The sequence below is a fragment of the Erythrolamprus reginae genome, chromosome 2 (assembly GCF_031021105.1).
Source record: "Erythrolamprus reginae isolate rEryReg1 chromosome 2, rEryReg1.hap1, whole genome shotgun sequence".
Classification (NCBI taxonomy): domain Eukaryota; kingdom Metazoa; phylum Chordata; class Lepidosauria; order Squamata; family Dipsadidae; genus Erythrolamprus; species Erythrolamprus reginae.
In genome coordinates this window covers 180,417,170-180,438,071 of record NC_091951.1, presented here as the reverse complement: position 1 = coordinate 180,438,071, position 20,902 = coordinate 180,417,170, and the positions used below count along the sequence as shown (strand labels likewise).

The window sequence follows — 20,902 nt, the reverse complement described above, 5'->3', positions numbered from 1 at the left end:
CACACCGGCATTTTTACCCTCTTTTGGGGGGTAAAAGTGAGTTTTATACTCCGAAAAAAATACAGTAATTTCATGCTGTGTGGTAGTAAGCACTACTAAACCATTTCTGTATTATAGCAAGAAAATCGCATGGATAGATAAGACAAAGATTTATAAAATAAGATGATGTGCTTTCTAGAGGAATAGTATCCAACATGCTATTGTGGAAGAGTGGAGGATCTTTTAGAGTAGTGTACTCATGTTGTTTATGATGCAGCTAAATTTGAAAAAAATCTCTAATACCTAGCTGCTGATGTCATGCAGGAAAAGAAAATCCGAAGCTACAAAGGCAGAATTACAATGGGAAAGTTGAATACATTAAAGATTAAGTCAATCAACTGCACATTAACATCTTGGGCACTTCAGAAAATTGAAATAGATTGGTATTCTGACCAGAGCATCCAATGCATAAGCCACGCCCAGCCACAGTGTGGGAGTAAACATTTTGGTAGCCCATCACTGGTTTGGGGCAAATACTTTTACTAGGTCCCTCCTCCCTGCATAAGTTGGCCTTCTCCACCTGATTAGTGTTTTGAAGGGACCTGAAAACCTGGTTCTTTGCCCAGGCCTTTGGCAAACATAATTAAAGCCTTCTTTTTTTCTTTCTCATTGTTCCAACCTAAACTTGTTATCTTTACCATTTTTGCTCTAGTTTTCTAGTCTTGATGTTTTTTTAACAATTTGTAAACTGCCCACATTTGCTGGGAGTCAGGGGTGAAATCTAGCAGGTTCTGACATGTTCTGGAGAACCAGTAGCAGAAATTTTGAGTAGTTTGGAGGACTAGTAGTGGAAATTTTGAGTAGTTTGCAGGACTAGTAGTGGAAATTTTGAGTAGTTCGGAGAACTGTCAAATATCACCTCTGGCTGGCCCCAGAGATGGGTGGGAATGTAGATTTTGCAATATCCTTCCCCCTGGAGTGGGGTGGGAATGTAGATTTTGCAGTATCCTTCCCATGCTACACCCACCAAGCCACACCCACAGAACCTGTAGTAAAAAATATTGGATTTCACTACTGAGTCAGGTGCCGTACAAATTTAGTAAATAATAAGGAAGTGAGCTGTCCGTGAGAATAGATTGATGGAAAAGTTTCCCAAAACTGTATAATTGACAAATTACTACACAGTGAATGTTTGGTTATGAATTCCCAAGCTGTCTCAGATCCCATGGAAAGGAGGTTGAAATCACCTACTAGTAAGAGGCTGAGGAAAGCCACAATTATTCCTTCAGTATGGAATGTAACAACAACAGACCACCTGCAGAATGGCACTCCACAACAGTTAAGATCTCCTCGCAAACGATTGCCACAGTATGCCAATCCTGCCCAGGGGCTGCAAATGATGCAGAATAAAATACCTCCCTGGATAGATCTCCATGAAGGAGACTCTTCCCCTTCAGTCAGACAGATCTCAGTAATTAGAATACTGTATAGCTAAAATCTCCCAGCCCTTTAAAAAATCATGTCACATCAGTTCACAGACAATCTTATTAAAGTGAAAATAGGCAAATGTATGCATATTTTTATTAAATGCAAAAACTATAACTATGAACAATAGAAAATACATATCAATCTAAATCTAACCTTTAACAGAAAGTGCATTCAATAAATTAGGGATATTCTGCGGGGTGTTATAAAGATGCCTATTAATTGTACTGTTTGTTTCTATTTTTTTAAAATCCAGCTTGTGCCCATATTTAAATGAAACCCAAAAGGAAAGACGTTCAGTGATGTACTAACTTCAAAACTGATTGAAATATTGCATGACTTGAGTCCACTAGTTAAGTTCTTGAACATCAAGATTTATTGCAAATAGATCATAAATAAAATACAGTAATTGTAAATTGTTTTTCAGGGTAGAAAATACTGCTTGTGATCAGTTGTTGGCAGTCCAAAATTGAGATAGCTTATATCGCCATCAGTACATTTCAGGCTATTTCAGAAGATCTTAAACCAACACAATAGGTTTTTTTTTAAGACATTCAAACTGTTCATCGATAAACAATTTGTAATTTGTTCCCATGCAACTTTCATCTGTGCGTCCATAGTCTTACTCTCCCTCCTTCATCTCTACTTACGGTACCTATTTAAATCTTACAGTAGTTAAGCTACTCCGCGCATCTGATAAAGCCAGCTGCATTTGACGAAAGTCTCTGCCTTGCAATAAAATGTGAAAAAGCTGCTCCGGGCTCTATTTTTGCTACCATAAACAATTGCCGATCTCCCCACCACCACCACAAGGTCTACAGTTTTTTGGTACTGTCACTTTAATGCTCGATCAGCTTGCAATTGGCTGGAAGATTGGAACATTCCTACATGTCGGAGGACTGTCTCGTGCTGTGATTGGATGGCCTGGACGCTGCAGGATACTTCCTGGAATGTCTGCAAGTGGACGTTCATCTGGCTTGTTTCACTGAAAAAGTGGTGATGGGGACTTTCTTTTATGCAAGATGCAATTAATCGCCCTGAGATTACAGGTAAGAAGACTATGCGATTTCGGCCGGCTGTTTCTTGCTTTGGGCATAAAGCACAAAAGCATATGGACATGTTGCAGGGCCAGCAGAATCCATGTTCAGTAGGAACCTCCCTGCTCACTAGCATATTGACTAAGTTGTTCCATTGAACTTTTAAACTATGTTTCATTTAATTGTACTATTGCAATACAAGCATTTTATTTAAAAGCAATAGCACCTGCTTCATGCGGAGACGAATCCCATAGCAAAAAACCCCACAAAGTGCTAGAAGATGTAATTTGATCAGGAGAAGGATACACGATTCCCTAAGAAACAATGGAAAGTACTTGATTTGTTTTTCTTTTTCACAGTGGAAGGAAAGCTCTGACCAGATCAAGGATGCTGCATAACCTCCCTTGAAACTGGCTTTCTACATGTGCTGAAAAATTATTACATTTTGTTCAAAGTAGGTATTGTAACAGTGATTAACAGGAGCTAAAATCTGATAAAACTGCATTATTAGCTTTTGTAAAGTACCAAAATGAGCTCATCATTTGAAAAGAAAAAAAATCAGCAACAGCAGGTTAAACATGGATGAAATTTGGGAGTGGATATGGAGAGAGGAGGTATATATCAGTGATTTTCAACCTTTTTTGAGCCACGGCACATTTTTTACATTTACGAAACCCTGGGGCACATTGAGCGGGGGTGGGTGGGTGGGTGGGTGTAAAAAGTTTGGACAAAAAAATTCTCTCTCTCTCCCTCTTCCTCCCCTTCACTCTATTTCTTTCTCCCTCCCTCTTTCTCTCCCTTCCTCTTTCTTTCTCTCTCTCTCCATCCCTCTTTCTTTCTCTTCCTTCCTTTCTTTTTTTCTCTCTTTCTCTCTCCCTCACTACCTCCCTCTATGTCTTTCTCTCTCCTTCTCTCCCTCTCTTTCTCTCTCTTTCTCTCTCTCTTTCTCTCTCTCTTTCTCTTGTTCTCTCTCTCTCTTGCTTTCTTTCTCTCTCTCTTGTTTTCTTTCTCTCTCTCTCTTTCTCTCTCTCTCTTGCTTTCTTTCTCTCTTGCTTTCTCTCTCTCTTGCTTTCTTTCTCTCTGAGCTTCATGGCACACCTGACCATGTCTCGCGGCACACTATTGTGCCACGGCACACTGGTTGAAAAACACTGGTATATATTATAGCCATCCTTTTAGATACTTGGATTAATTACACTCAAGAGTGTACTGGAGAGACTAATTTTCTTTATAATTTTCCAAGGAGTGTCCCAAAGCTTCTGCCCTGTTAGCAATAGGGAAACAAGAAATCTATTTTTAAAAATGTGATTTTATGTACGTATTTTAAGGTGGTAATCAGTGAAAGCCCTTATACTGTCTTTTGTGGTGAGTTGATTAAAACTATAGTGGTTTTCTGTGTAGCTTATGTTGTAGGTAAAATATTCGCATTTGAAATCCCTGTCAAGGAAGTTGGTCATAAATGTATAGATGTGTGTTTTATGATCTTGCAAATCAAGATGTGCTTGGGATAGAAGATGTGTGTGCCTGGTGATATACAGAATGAAGCCCATATTCCTGCAGACATTTTCAGTAATACAGTATTCTGCTTGTTTCTTGATAGACAAATACTGTATTGTAGAAATTGATTTCTTGCATATGTACTTTAACTCCTTGTTGCTCTTGTTTTTATTTTGGATTTTTCAAAGATTATTTTCCAAAATAGGTAGCTGGTTTGGATAATATTGGTTGGGTTTATATATTGAGCCATTAATTTGCTTACCAAACCACAGTTGATTGGATTCACACAACATACTAAGAAAAGAAAATCAAATTATGTCTTACCATGCTACTTAAATCCAACCCTTGTATGTTAAAATATAGGGTTGATTTTAAACCCTACCTTCTTCCTTCTTCTACAATTTCTTGCAAGAAGTTGATACTATTTTGCCAATACCAGAGTTTAGACTCTTGTGATTCTGACAAACTGGAAAAGCTTCTGTGACCAAAATTTATTTGGAATCACAAGGCACTTGCAGAACAATATTTTACATTATTTGTTTTTAAACATCATAGGCTAATATGTCAATTATTCAAGAGAGAAAGTGAACAACTTTTAAACAGAAAGATGCTTCTAAATGTACAGGTGTATCTGCACATTACTGTGCTTTAGAAGCATATTTTTGTTTAAAACTGAGTCTTGTTCACTTTCCCCCTTGGCATTGGGCACAAATTGCATTAACTTCTTGCAAGTAATTTTAGCAGCAGAAAGAATGGTAATGGGAGGAATAAATTTAATTTACACATCATGTATATCTATGTCTTTATAATCTTGCATTTTTAGGCATGGGCTGTGTTTTTATATCAGTAGAAGAGTGCATAAGTAATATCTTAGAGATTAAAATAGAACAATTATCTAGTATAATCAGCATTTTCTTATTTGTTCTATCTATGAATATAAGACAACTTAAAATTATTTGCCAGGTATTGGAAATCAGAAGCCACTTAACATGACAACAGAAACTTTGGTGAAAGATATTAAACCAGGCATGAAAAATCTAAATCTTATATTCATTGTGCTGGAAACAGGTAAGTCACATGGAAGAGAACATAGGTTTGCTTTTTAAAATCACTATACAGTATAAGCAATTGGGAGACCAAGCTACATGCTTATTATTTGCTTAAATTCTGGATAAAATATTTTACTGCCTTTTTTTGTAATTGCTTTGTAATAATTTCCTTTTCCTCATTGTTTAACTAACTGCTGTCTTATTCCAAAAAAATGTTGATTATTGGCCAGACTTTTTAAAAAGTTCATTTAAAACAAAATTGTATTTAAAAAAAATATTTTATATAAATGGACAGATAATGCTCAAAATAATTTTAGTGAAAAATAAAACATACCAAAAAAAGCACATTGAACTATTTTCATGATACAAAGCAGTATATATTTTTGAGCTTAATGCCAAAATCTCCATTAAAGTATTATTTATAATGCTAAAGAAGAAGAAAAAACAACATCCTTAAGAATAATATACATCATATTTAATTTCTGACTTTCCCCTTTGTACTCCAAACAATTTGTAGTACCTATTGGCTTGTAAGTTTAAAAAATACTTTACAAAGATTAATATAAATTACATCATAATATATACTTACAGTACACCTAAGTGGGTTTAAAACTGCAGTCTTATATGAGGGGGAAAGTAATACAGGTCTTGTTTAATGATCATTCATTCAGTGACTGTTCAAACTTACAACAGGATTTGCTTAAGAACAGCTACAAGGAATGCCAAAATTGCTGTTGCTAGCAATAGAGTAGTGAGGTTCCATTGATGACCACATCAGTTAGTGATGGAAATCCTGGCTCCAATTATTCTTGTTAAAGAAGGACTACTTGTATGGTATAATTATTACTGCTGATCATAAAGACATTTCTATGATGAGAAGCAGGTTGAATTCTCAGCAAGGAGAGCAATTTTTTAGATAATCTAAACAATTTGCTTCCAGTGTTACACACATACACAAACAGAGAGAGAGAGAGAAGCTCAGTGTTTAAACTTCTGGGCTTAAAGGAATATGCAGGTGAAGGTGAGATGTATTTGGAGTGAAGCAGTGACAGATAAAAACCTCTCCTTCACTCATGATAACAAATCCTTGCAATTGTCTTGAATTGTGGTTCTTGTTCTATCACTAGGCCGGGTGACCAAGACAAAGGATGGTCATGAAGTACGGACCTGTAAAGTAGCTGACAAAACAGGCAGCATAAACATCTCTGTTTGGGATGATGTTGGAAATCTAATCCAGCCTGGCGATATCATCCGACTCACCAAAGGGTATGGGGGATTCCTCCAAGAGGAACAGCTTGGGAGAAGCTGAGGGAAGAGTTGTTTTTGAAACTGTGGCTGAACCCTCCATCAAGGGAGCAGCAAATATGACTTGGCTGCTTTGCGGAATGTGCTCAATTACTTCATACAAATAAGTTATCTTACCACCTTTCTATACTGTATTTTGTTAGGAAAGTTTAATGGAGTGGGGGGCAGAATCTGAGACTTCTAGATGTTGCTGAACTGTTATCTTCCAACAATCTTCATCATTGGCCATGCAGTCTTGGGCTACCAGATGTTTTAGCTCCAGCAGGATGAGCTTTCATCAACCCTAATTTAACAACTGTGTATAATTCTTGGGATCAGTCTAATCTGCAAAGTTTAACCTAATCCTTAGACTTGTATATATTTTCTTCTGCAAATATACATGTTGTTTTTAAGGTTTGTTTTCCTCTTATTTACACAAAGGCAGATTTTAGCTTAGTTTATGCATTGTCCTTGGTCATAATTTAGTTAGCTTAATTTTGACTTAGTATGTGGAGTTGAACCCAGCTATTGTGGTTTATAAATCATGATTTATGGCTCAGTATGTAATTTGAACCCATCCAATTTTGCTTATTCAGTAAATATTAGTTAACCAAACACAGAACACATGGATCTTCTTATTAAAAATGGTGTATGCAGGTAGTCCATTTTTAATTACTGCAGTTGGGACTGGCAACTTGGTTGTTAAGAGAAGCAGTTGCTAAATGAAACCATTGCTGTGATCTTATGATTTTACTTCCGATTACCTCTGGTTTAGAGACTTACAAGTGTTGAGAATGTGGGCATTGGTTGTAAAAATTTTCATCACTGTTATAACACTGAACAATTGCTAAATGAGACAGTCACTAAACAAGAACTACCTGTATACAAGCAGAGCACTCTATAAGATTGCTCTGACCTTTCTTGATGTTCTCTACAAGTATGAATTAACATGCTAGCAGACACCCAACACACTAATAAGTTTGTCATACTCTGCAGTCATCCCAACTAACTAAACATTTTTGTTCATTTCCAATAATTGGACCAAATCTAGAAAACTTAAAAGCACGATCCCATACATGGCTCCTCGGAAGTACGTTTTATGTATTCAAGGGTACTCTGTTGAAATTAATCTGTTGAATTCAAAGTGTCACTGGTTTCAATGAGATTTAAGAACATGTAATTTCCTTTCTTGTACCATTGCCATTTTTTGTGTGGAAGGTTGGTTTATTTCAGTGAGGGACAAACAAGCACTGTACAGATAGTATACAGGTAGAGTTTCATGCGATGCACCAAAAAGACAGATTTATTTTTGAGCAAACCAAGGAACCTTGTATTGCTTTTTAATCATGAGTGTTTCTTTATCAGGTACTCGTCAATTTTCAAAGGCTGCTTGACACTGTACACTGGACGTGGAGGAGATCTGCAGAAAGTAGGAGAGTAAGGCTCACAGTTTATTTCTATGGCTCTTCGTACGATTAGGGGATGGTTAGGTGGATTTTTTCCCCAATGTTGTGCAAATACAGATTTTTGCTAAAGAATAGTTCTGCCCTAGGGGACGTAAAGTATCTGAAACTATGGAAGTCTGCGGAGAGGGGCAGCATACAAATCCAATAAATAATAATAATAAAGGTATTGGTAACACATTGCCATATTTCTCGTTACATTTAACAATCCATCTGTCATTAGGAAATCACAGCTTGATTCACAGCTCTGAATATCATGCCACCACTTTTTAATTCCTTAGGATAAATGTCTCCACCCTGTGCTATATTTAATTTACATTTCACTTTGTACTGAGATACATTTTATGTTTTGCCTTACAGTGAACCTCTAGTTTTCCCAGTAATATTTCATTGAGAAATCTCACACTGAATTATTACAGTTATTTGTGCTGATAAAGATTTGTTATGATGATTTTTATTAAACTGCTTACGTATTGCCATGTATTAACTATTCTTAGATCAGTTTATCGAGCTATAGGGGTTCACTATCCTTAGGCTAAAAAGACTTGCCCTGTAAGAAAAATGGAGTGAAAAGGACAAGGAATAATATTAAGTACAGAACAGAATAACAGAATTGGGAGGGATCTTGGAGGTCTTTTATTTATTTATTTATTTATTTATTTATTTATTTATTTATTTATTTATTTATTTATTTACTTACTTACTTACTTACTTACTTACTTACTTACTTACTTACTTACTTACTTACTTACTTACTTACTTACTTACTTACTAGATTTGTATGACGCCCCTCTCCATAGACTCGGGGCAGCTAACAACAATAATAAAACAGCATATGACAAATCTAATATTTAAAATAATTTTTAAAAAACCCTTATTAAAAACCAAGCATACACACAAACATACCATGCATAAATTGTATAGGCCAAGGGGGGAAGGAATATCTCAATTCCCCCATGCCTGACAACAGAGGTGGGTTTTAAGGAGCTTATGAAAGGCGAGGAGAGTGGGGGCAATTCTGATCTCTGGGGGGAGCTGGTTCCAGAGGGTCAGGGCCACCACAGAGAAGGCTCTTCCCCTATGTCCCGCCAGACGACATTGTTTAGTCGACGGGACCCGGAGAAGGCCAACTCTGTGGGACCTAACTGGTCGCTGGGATTTGTGTGGCAGAAGGCGGTCCCGGAGATATTCTGGTCCGATGCCATGAAGGGCTTTATAGTCCATCCCCCTGCTTAGGCAGGAAATCCTACATCACTTCCAGTATTGGAGCATTCACAACTTCTGGAGACAAGTTGTTCCATTGATTAATTGTTCTGTCAGGAAATATCTCCTTAGTTCCAAGTATGTGCTGGTCAAAGAGGAAAAGGTAATTCCGAATGCATAGGGGTGATAATTTAACTCCTCTTGAAAATTTATTTTATTTTAATCCTGCCTTTATTATCTTTATAAATAATTAAGGTGGCAAACATATCTAACATGCCTTCCTCATATTTCCCCACAACAATCCTACAAGATGGTTTGGGCTGACAGAGAGTGACCGGCCCAAAGTCCCTCAGCCAGCTTTAATGCCCAAAGCAGAACTAGAATACATAAGTCTTCCAGTTTCTACCTTGCTGCCTTAACCAATAGACCAAACTGGCTCTTTCATTTAATAAAATTTCAATTTCATGGAGAAGCTGCATCTTTTTCTGGGATTGTACAGATGCTGCCTCACATCTCTTGAAAAGATGTGTTTGATTTAAGGAACTGCCAGCAGATGCCGTGCGCACCCTCTTAATTCACTTGATCTCTCCCCCTTTAAAATTGGATCTCTGAACATCTCAAAGGCTACTTTGTCCTCAGAGAGAGGCAGCATATAAATCAAATAAATAAATAAATAAATAAATACATACATACATACATACATACATACATACATACATACATACATACATACATACAGTACTTCACAGTGCTCAGTTTTAGTGATAGAATGATCTTATATTTATTCCACTAACCATGAATTTAATTTTATATGCCCAAATAAAGTAAGTTTGTCCAAGTACTACCCTGTTTCTTCCAAAATAAGACATCCCCTGATAATAAGCCCAATCAGGCTTTTGAATGCGTGGCAATAAGGCCAAGTGCTTATTAAATATATTAAATGTAAGACAGGGTCTTATTTTCAGGAAAACACGGTAGAAGGTCAAAGAAAGCACTTCCTAGCTGATGTCTGAGACAGACCTACCCACCCACTCCCGGCTTCCTTTGATCTTCAACAGGAGCTCACTATGAATAATCTTGCCTTGCTGTTAGTATCTTCCTTTAGATCTCTTTCATGTATTAACAATATGAACATTAGCACCAGATTCATAGTTGGCTTGCCATTGTTGGCTGGTCAAATTTTAATTTCAACAGTTTGAGTTAATATTTTCCTACCTTTATTCTTTCCATCCACCTCCCTTGAAAAGTGCATTGTTTGGAAGAGCAGAGCTTTTAAAAGTTTGTACTTGCCAGAGAAAAATTAAAGGTAGTTCAGGATTTTTTTGCTTCTTGCTGCACCAGAGGAGAGAAGAAGGATGTTCTAGCAACAGCGTACAGGGTAGGGGCAGCAGTCTTCAGCTTATCTTCAAAGGAAGCTTAGCAATAACCCTTAAGGTACCAGATGGATTTCCATCCCAGTTATAATTTCAGTGGTGTCTCATTTTGTTTCTCTTCTTCTGTCTAACTATTTTTTTTCTTTTTTTCTCAAGTCACTTTGATAGTAAGACTCGGGGGTTTTTTTTAATACAAGCTATAAGCCGCTGTAGGACATATATATTGTGGTTTCATCACGACATGGCAGTATGCACTATTGAAGAGAGGGAATTAAAAGGAACAAAGGGGGGCGGGGGATCATCAGTTGAATAACAGTTGCATCTTCTGCTCTCTAGGTTTTGTATGATTTATTCAGAAGTGCCAAATTTCAGTGAGCCAAATCCTGACTATGTTGCCCAGCAGTCACAAAACAAAAATGTAAGTACTGTATAAGAATTGCCTTAGTTTGGTTATTCTCAGTTAGTGACTTATATGACTCAAAGATAGTGTAGGTTGGACATAAACTTTTAAACTTAACGGTTTGTTTGTTTATTGAGAAAATATTATTTTACTGAAAGAGTAGTAGATGCTTGGAATAAACTTCCAGCAGACATGGTTGGTAAATCCACAGTAACTGAATTTAAACATGCCTGGGATAAGCACAAATCCATCGTAAAATAGAATACAAGAAATAGTATAAGGGCAGAAGATGGACCATGAGGTCTTTTTCTGCTGTCAATCTTCTATGTTACTATGTTTATTTAAATTTCTAGGCTACCCTACTCCAGTGGACTCAGGGTGGCTTACAGGATAAAATCAATGCAAAAATTACAAATCCCAACCATAAAACCCATATCCTAAAATCCCCACATTCAATCCATACATCCTAACTCATCCCAGGCACAATCATCCTATCGGCCAGAGCAGAATGTCAACGTTCAATGGCCCCAGGCTTGCCAGCAAAGGTGTGTTTTTAAAACCTTTCGAAAGGCCAGAAGGGTGGAGGCAGTGTGAATCTCCAGCGGGGAGTTGGTTCCAAAGGATTGGAGCTGCCACAGAGAAGGCCCTTCCCCTAGGCCCCACCAGGCGACATTGCTTGGGTAATGGGACCTTGAGAAGGCCGACTCTGTGGGATTTAACCGGTCCCTGGGATGAATGATACGTAGAATAATCGATTGCTTCTAAACACAAAAATGTGTACACACATACACACACACACACACAGAAAAACATGGAAATTAAGAAAAACGCAAGGATCTTTGTCTGAGCTGGTGTTGAGGTGGGAAATAAATCTTCAATAATGGATTTTATGTGCCTAAGAATCCATTTCTTGCCTAATCACATGATAAGTGGTACTTTTCTTGCCACTTATTTTTGCTGAAGCAGAATCCTGTGATAACCAACTCCTGTTGCATTTTTTTGCTTTAAAATCCAGTGCTTGTTTTTAGATTTTGTAGAAGCCGAGTTTTGCATGTGTCTATCAAGAGAAAGTTTCAGCAGGTGGCAGCATTGGCCCAACTTGGACTCAGAAGCTAAAATAAAGGAGACTTGCTTATTACATGGATAGGATTCCAACAACCACTATTGGAAATATTGATTGAGTCAGGAAATTGAAAAAATATGGGGGGGGGACCCATTCTTGAAACAGGAATGAGAAAGACCTCTTTAGTTTTGTTGATAGTGACAGATAAAGAATATGGTTGCCTCCATAAAGTTCTCAGAAGTCAATCTCAACTGAGGGAGTGTATACAACCTAATTACACAATCTAATGCAGGACAAGTGAGCCCGATGTTTTGGGCTTCACCCTCTGCTACTCTCAACCAAGATCTGTAGATTCAGATCACCCAGAGCAGGGATAGGCAAAGTTGGCTCTTCTATGACATGTGAACTTCAATTCCCAGAATTCCTGAGCTAGCATGATTGGCTCAGGAATTCTGGGAGTTGAAGTCCACAAGTCATAGAAGAGCCAACTTTGCCTACCCCTGGTCTAGAGCAATGGTGGTGAACCTTTTTGGGTTTGCGTGCCAGAAGGATATGTGTGTGTGTGTGTGTTTGTGTGCTAGTAAGCCCACACCCATTTCCTCCCCCACAAGCATGCACACAATGCCCCCTGTCACCATAGTGCGCACAAGCCTCAATGAAGCCTGGTACAGTGAAAAAACTGCCCAACAGGCAAACCGGAAGTTCAGAAAAACGGACTTCCGATTTGCCTGTTGTGCTATAGCAATAGTGTTTAGAATTTACAGCACCTCCCTGAGAGGTTTATAAGGTCAGCATATTGCTTCCAACAATCTGGGTCTGTTGTGCTGTTTTTCACATTCCGAGGCTTCAGGATCAGGAAGCTTCCCTAAAGCCTCTGAAGTGCAAACAACAGCACAACGGGCAAACCGGAAGTCCGTTTTTCTGAACCTCCGGTTTGCCTGTTGGGCAGTTTTTTGCATTCTGGGGCTTCCCTGAAACCAAAGGACATAACCCCCCAAGGCCTGAAATCAGCTGGCTAGCCGCCCTGAGTCTACGGAGAGGGGCGGCATACAAATCTAATAAATAAAATATACACGCTGGAGTTAACCTAGGGCAACAGGCAGATTATCTCTGCTGCACGAATCCCAGCGACCAGTTAGGTCCCACACAGTGGGTCTTCTCCAGGTCCCATCAACTAAACAATGTCGCTTGGCGGGACCCAGGGGAAGAGCCTTCTCTGTGGCGGCCCCGGCCTTCTGGAACCAACTCCCCCCAGAGATTAGAATTGCTCCCACCCTCCTTGCCTTTCGTAAGCTCCTTAAAACCCACCTCTGCCACCAGGCATGGGGGAATTGAGATACTCTATCCCCTAGGCCTGTACAATTTTATGCATGGTATATGTGTATGTATGTTTGGTTTTTAGAATAATGGGTTTTTAACTGTTTTTAGTATTGGATTATTATTATATGCTGTTTTATTACTGTTGTTAGCCGCCGGAGTCTGACGAGAGGGGCGGCATACAAATCCAATGAATGAATGAATGAATGAATGAATGAATGAATGAATGAATGAATGAATGAATGAATGAATGAATGAAACAAACAAACAAACATCTTGCGTCCCTCCAATCTTGCGTGCCATAGGTTTGCCATCACGGACCTAGAGAAATGACTGCGGAAGGTGTCATGGATCTCATATGTCAAGCAAGGGTTGCAAGTCCCACTCCTTTTATGTGCAAGCAATACATGCGGTAACCCTTAAAAAGAGTCACGGCTTCAGTTATCTAATTACACCAGTCACATTGAAGAAATTGACCCTACTCTTGGGCACCCGAAGCTGGGTAGCCTACCCTGGCTTTCCTTTTAAACAAAGAGGGATAATAAACTTTTTGGATTTGTAAGCTGAGAGAGTCCTTGCATGTTTAAGAGCCACTTTGATGAAATGTGAAAGGATAAGCAGAAGGGAGTTCTCCTGTATGATTTTTAAAAGAGTGGTGTAATGGTTAATGCATTGGATTGCACTGAGAGAACCTGGATTGAAGTCCATCCTCAGTCATTTAGACTCAGCAGATGGACTTATATACGTCTCAGCCAAACATGCCTCATTGTGTTGTAGGAACAAAATCCCCATATTTACAGCCTTGGGTTTCTTGAGAAAATATGAGAATTGTATCTAGTAAATAATAATACAAAATCTCAGGATATGGATTTGGTAAATATATTGGATGCCCAAATGGATCTAACTCAACAGAGTAGGAATTTAAAAGGGAGCAAATTTACTGGCTAGTTGGCTAGACTCATATCTCAGTAATATTTTCCAGGAATGTTTCTGTTCTGTCGGGCTCTCTGGTAGAATCCTCCCAAAAATTCACAAGTACAAATTTCAGACACACACACATTTGAAAATTCAAAACAATGTTCTTTATAATGAAAATTCACTTAAACCAAGCCCTATTTTGGTATAGCAAAGAGCACTCGTCTCCAAACAAACTGGTAATTTGTACAAGTCCCTTATCAGTTCTGTGATACTTAGCTTGCAGCTGTGAGGCAATTCACAGTCCTTCTTCTTTCACAAAGTGAAACACACTTTGCTGTGGTTTAGTTTCAAAGCGGGGAAAAATCAGCAAACAAAAAGTCAAAGTCAGTAAAGCAGGCCCGAAACACAAAGATCAGATAATCCTCCACAATGGCCAAACCCACAGACTGCTATTTATAGCAGCCTCACTAATTACCACAGCCCCACCCAACCACAGGTGGCCTCATTTTCTTTGATAATAATCTCTCAGTTGTTGTTGCCTATGCATCGCTCTCCGCATGCGTGGCTGTATCATTAACTCTTGTTCTGAATCCAAGGAGGATCTAGATAATTGATCTCCTTCTGAGCTGTCTGCCACACTCTCCTCCTCCCTGTCACTCATGTCTTCTTCGTCAGAGGAGCCTTCATCAGCAGATTCCACGGGGGGGTGGGGGCAAAACAGGCCTGCAGCATGTGGATGTCTCCCCCACATCCACAGTCCTTGGGGCAGGAGCTGGGCCAGAGCTAACCACAACAGTTTCCAGGAGGAATGTTGTCCATGGAGCCGTGATGGGTTGAACACGACTTCTACAGCTAGCAACAACAACATACTTTATGCTGCCTGTTCTTCTTCACCCATTCTGAACCCATATTTAGAAATTCTGGGTCAACAGTTGGATTGGTTTCCTCCCTGTCCTCTAAGCCCAGGATCTTTTAAATCTAGAATTCCTGCATGGATTAAAATAGTTGTCTTGATTTCTGTCTTATAGACACCGAATGACAATGCAGCGCCTACAGCCTCTCAAAATACATCAGGACCTTCTACATCAACAGGTAATACACCTGGATCTAAGCTACTGAGCAAGTAGTCTGATCTTGCCTTCTTGAAATTCTGACAATCTGATTTATAGATTTATAAATAGGATGGGCTAATTTATTGGCTAGCTAGCGCATAAACATGTAGCTAGGTTTAATATAATATTATATCATAAACTGGGACCTTTTGTTCCTTCCGCTCATTCATTTTGAATGGTTTGCACACATGTTAATTATGATTTATTTGGTTTTAGCTTAATGTTACAGACAGGTTGTCCTTGACTTACAATCATAACTGAGTCCAAGATTTTGGTTGCTAAGCAATGCAGTTAAGTGAGCTATGTCCCATTTTACGACCCTTTTTGTGACTGTTGTTAAGTGAATCATGCAGGCGTTAAGCAAATCTGGCTTCCCCCATTGACTTTGCTTGTCAGAAACCAGCTGGGAAAATTATAGTGATCACATTATCCTGGAGCAATGCAACTGTCATAAATCCATGCCAGTGGTCATGCACACAAATTTTGATTGTGTGACCTTGAGGATGCTGTAACAATCGTAAATGTGAAAATGTTCATAAATTACTTTTTTTTTTAGTTCCGTTGTAACTTTGAACTGTCACTAAATGAATGGTTTTAAGTCAAGGACTACCTTTATTAATTTAGATACTGTGGTTCATAAACCATGATTTATGACAATGTTACACAGGAATAACATTAAGTGCTTTGTATGGTCAACAAGCCGTACATCAGGAGGCCCCATGAATTCTCCCAGCATCTAGGACAGTGATGGCGAACCTATGGCACGGGTGCCACAGGTGGCCCGTGGAGCCATATCTGCTGGCATGTAAGCCGTTGCTCCAGCTCAGCTCCAACGTTCATGTGTGTGCCGGCCAACTGATTTTTGGCTTGCACAGAGGCTCTGGGAGGGCATTTTTGGCTTCCAGAGAGCCTCTGGGTGGGATGGAGGGAGGGTGTTTTTACCCTCCTTTGAAGCCTGGGGAGGGTGAAACACAAGCTTAGAGCTGGGGTGGCGCAGCAGGTAGAGTGCTGTACTGCAGGCCACTGAAGCTGACTGTAGATCTGTAGGTCACCGGTTCAAATCTCATCACCGGCTCAAGGTTGGCTCAGCCTTCCATCCTTCCAAGGTGGGTAAAATGAGGACCCGGATTGTGGGGGCAATAGGCTGGCTCTGTTAGAAAGTGCTATTGCTAACATGTTGTATGCCACCCTGAGTCTAAGGAGAAGGGTGGCATAAAAATCGAAGAAAGAAAGAAAGAAAGAAAGAAAGAAAGAAAGAAAGAAAGAAAGAAAGAAAGAAAGCTAGCTTGCTTACTGGGTCCACCAGAAGTTGGGAAATGGACTGTTTCCGTCCACCAGAGGGCCTCCCGGGGGGAGGGCAGGGGAAGCTGTTTCCGCCCTCCCCAGTCATTGAATTATGGGTGTGGGCACTCGTGCATGCACGACAGCACGCGCACATGCTCTTTTGGCACCCAAGGAAAAAAAGCTTTGCCATCACTGATCTAGGATTTAGTATCAGAGAAGTCAGTCTTTCACTAGCACAGTCTACACTGGGACCTCACCGGTTGCTGGGATTCGTGCGGTAGAAGCGGTCCGACAAGTAATCTGGCCCAATGCCATGTAGGGCCTCATAAGGGCTTTTTGTAGCTTCGTTGATCTTGTTTCACTCATACACCGTTCTATGTTCCTTTATGTTATTTATTTATTTTTATTTATTATTTGGCTTCAGCTGCAGAGAACCAGAATGGCAATGGGTTGATCCCCTCTAGTGGTGCTCTGCACCAACCCAGCATCTCAACCCATCCTACCACCAGTCGCATCACTAGGAGTCAACCCAACCATCAAGGTGGAAGCTCATCAAACCTAGGGTCCTCCTCAAACCCGGTCAGCAATGGCAAAGAGACACGGAGAAGTAGCAAAAGATAGCAGGGGCTGTAGGTTCAGGAAGGTTTTGGCAATACTACTTTGTGCCTCCTTCTGAGGCAAAACAGCTGCTGCTGAGGAGAAGTCATGGATACACTAGGCTGAAGTAGAGACTATGGGAACAACGGTAACGTTTAACCACTGAAATATATTTTTAACACGGAGTGTTGTGATTGGGTGAGAGATAACAGTCTTCAGTGTTTCTACTGAAAGGCTCAACTTGCCTTCTAGGAATCCTCAAATATTGTAAGTTGCACTTGTTTTTTGCTGGAAATCAATAACAATTGACCTGCCATCTGTTTACCTGATAGTACAGTGATACCTTGTCTTACAAACTTAATTGGTTCCAGGACGAGGTTCTTAAGGTGAAAAGTTTGTAAGACGAAACAATGTTTCCCATAGGAATCAATGGAAAAGCGATTAATGCGTGCAAGCCCAAAATTCACCCCATGCACCCGTTTTTGCACTGCTGGGATTCTCCTGAGGCTCCCCTCCATGGGAAACCCCACCTCCGGACTTCTGTGTTTTTGCGATGCTGCAGAGGAATCCCAGCATCGCAAAAACGAGCGCTTCGCTGGCAACGGAAGTCCGGAGGTAGGGTTTCCCAGCGGAGGGAACATCAGTGAAAGCGCAGCATCGCAAAAACACCGAAGTCCTCGAAACCCCACCTCTGGACTTCTGTGTTTTTGCGATGCTGCGATTTCACTGAGGCTCCCCCCGCTGGGAAACCCCACCACCGGACTTCTGTTGCCAGCGAAGTGCCCGTTTTTGTGCTGCTGGGATTCCCCTGCTGGGATTCCCCTGCAGCATCACAAAAACACGGAAGTCCAGAGGTGGGGTTTCCCATGGAGGGGAGCCTCAGGGGAATCCCAGCAGTGCAAAAACGGGTGCTTTGCTGGCAACGGAAGTCCGGAGGCGGGGCATCCCAGTGGCGGCGGTGGGTTTGTAAGATGAAAATAGTTTGTAAGAAGAGGCAAACAAATCTTAAACCCCGGCTTTGTATCTTGAAAAGTTTGTATAATGAGGCGTTTGTAAGATGAGGTATCACTATATTTTGTTCCTGTCCATTATCTTTCCAGAGAGTAAGCTCCTGTGAGTTGGGCATGAATTTTTGCATATAGGTCTGTACTTAAAGCTCTTTACTTACTCTTTTTAACCTATGAATTGGAATGAATATGATTCATAACTTCTCAAGGAAGTGCAGTTGGTCAACGAGAACTGATGCCATGCTTTCCCAAACAACCTTAGGACTAGCCAATAGCAGCCTTGTCATGTTCAAAAGCCCTGATAACACAGTGGTCAGAATTCAGTATTGCAAGCTAGCTCTGCTCACAGTCTGGAGTTCGATCCTGATGGTCTTAAGGTTGACTCAGCCTTCCATCCTTCCAAGGTGGGTAAAATGAGGACCCAGATTGTTGGAAGCAATATGCTGACGTTATAAACCTCTCAGGGAGGTGCTGTAAATTCTAAGCACTACAGCTATTTCCCCAAAAGTGACACTATAATTTACAGCAAACTTCAGGGAGGTTTTTGAGAACAACATGGTAAGAGTACAGCAAAACTAACAAGAAATTAATCTTTGTTTAAACATTCTAGCTTTTGTTATGAAAGTTAATGGTTCCTAAACATTAATTATTCAGATACAGATATTCGCCACTATTAACAAACATTGATTGTTGTGCGGAGATACTGAATTTTTTTACATTCCAGTAGAATGTAGAAAAGGTTTGGAAGGGATCTTGGAGGTCGTCTAGTCCAACCTCCTGCTCAAGCAGGAAACTATATCAGAGGCTGTACAGAGTGAGCTTCCTGACTACAGTCAATGCTCCTACTTTGGGTCTTCATGTAGACAGTCAGGTGAAAGATCGTGTCTGTTTATTTTTGAACTGGATGACCAGAGGCCTTCAAACTTGGCAATTTTTAAGACTAGTGAACTTCAACTCCATTCTGGGAGTTAAAGTCCACAAGTATTAAAGTTGCTAAATTTGGGGACCCCTGAAGAATACCTATACAAACTAGAAAAAAGAAACCAGTAAGAATGTTCTGACATGTAAAAGTGTTATGGAGCATTTGTCATGTATGTTTTAATTTAATATCCCCATATGCGTAATTAAAAAACGTAAGGGGTTATCCTAAGCCAAAATTCTGCACAGCTTTCAGGAAGCTATATATTGTCTTACTCTCACTTATTTGAAGAATGAACATCAGCCTTCATCACAAACAGATCTAAATATTTTAAAAGGAGGAGGGGGGTCTTTGCCCTAAAACTGTTGCCAAAGTTACAACCATTTAAATGCCAATAAAACATCAAAAGAAATGTCTTACTTTTTGCTTGCAATTATGAATGAATGCAGCTACTGAAACATTTGTTTTGAAATGCTTTGTTATATTGTTGTTTGGATCCTGCCCCACCTTTTTGCTCTTTTCCATTGTTGCCCATTCCAAAATAATGGCTTGAATTAATTCTTAAGGGAACTTCATTGTTTACGGTAGTGTGGTATGGTTATTGAATGTACTAAATGAATGATAACATCTATGCATATTTGGGGAATAAATTTTAACCTTATCCTTTGAACATCTCCTTGAAGTACAAATGCTTAATGAGATGAAACTATGGATTAGAGGAGGGCTTAATACTTATAAGCCAAAGACACACACACACACACACACACACACAATTTATTATTATTTATTAGACTTGTATGCCGCCCCTCTCTGAGGATATACATACACACACACACACACACACATATATATATACACATATACATACATACATACATACATACATACATACATACATACATACATATATATACTGTATATACACACACACACACACACACACATGCATACACACACACACATACACTGCTCAAAAAAATAAAGGGAACACTTAAATAACACAATATAACTCCAAGTAAATCAAACTTCTGTGAAATCAAACTGACCACTTAGGAAGCAACACTGATTGACAATCAATTTCACATGCTGTTGTGCACATTGAACTTTGTACAGAACAAAGTATTCAGTGAGAATATTTCATTCATTCAGATCTAGGATGTGTTATTTGAGTGTTCCCTTTATTTTTTTTGTGGGTAACTCCCTTGGTATCATGGAAAGAATGGAAACATTGGGAAATAGATAATATCTCAGTTCTCGTCTCATCTGAAGGGACTCTACTGATGCCATTTTGCCAAAATTATCTTCCTCTTAAGGTTTGAAATACCAGATTGGTGGTTCCTTTTCAGATGAACATATACTGTGCAAGTGGTCTGCAGAAAAGCCATGATTTGGTTATTGGAAAAGTAATTAAATATAAATGTAAGATTATTACTACTGCAGTAAATGAAAATTACTGAACTTTGAAATTGGGAGAGTGGCAGTGTAATTTTTGGTAAGTTAATACTGGAGTACCTCCCCATTTTTCTTCTGAGTTAGAAGAAAAAGCAAGTTGTAAAAATATGGAAAATTTTAGGGTTTCAACAGTTACTGTGGAATTTAATACTGTACTGGGATATTGTCCTGTGTGCCCATTCCTGTAAAAAGAAAATGAAGAGTATATTCCCTTATCTGCAGAAAAGTGCTATGAATTTAATCATTGTGATTTATATGTAAAATATTCACCCCTTCATAACTGGAATAACCAGCTGAATAAACTTTATTAAAACTAAGTTTCTAAAATAATTTTAAAATATACAAATCAAGGCAATATTTTTTTTAGCCTCTACTCAAATTGGCTATTGGCAAATATACAGTTCTCATATAACAACTTACTCAAATACAGAAGTTGAGCCATCTACATATTGCTGCACTGCTT

The 20,902-nt window shown here is 39.3% G+C and overlaps 1 protein-coding gene across 1 annotated transcript; it reads left to right on the top strand.

Moving 5' to 3' along the window:
* Positions 1-2,382: 2,382 nt before the first annotated feature.
* NABP2 (nucleic acid binding protein 2) lies at positions 2,383-19,657 on the top strand. Its single transcript, XM_070740574.1, has 8 exons — positions 2,383-2,513; positions 2,861-2,955; positions 4,962-5,066; positions 6,175-6,313; positions 7,697-7,768; positions 10,707-10,788; positions 15,097-15,160; positions 16,889-19,657. The coding sequence occupies exons 3-8, from the start codon at positions 4,988-4,990 to the stop codon at positions 17,083-17,085; spliced, it is 633 nt and encodes a 210-aa protein (XP_070596675.1). The 5' UTR covers positions 2,383-2,513; positions 2,861-2,955; positions 4,962-4,987; the 3' UTR covers positions 17,086-19,657.
* Positions 19,658-20,902: the final 1,245 nt, after the last annotated feature.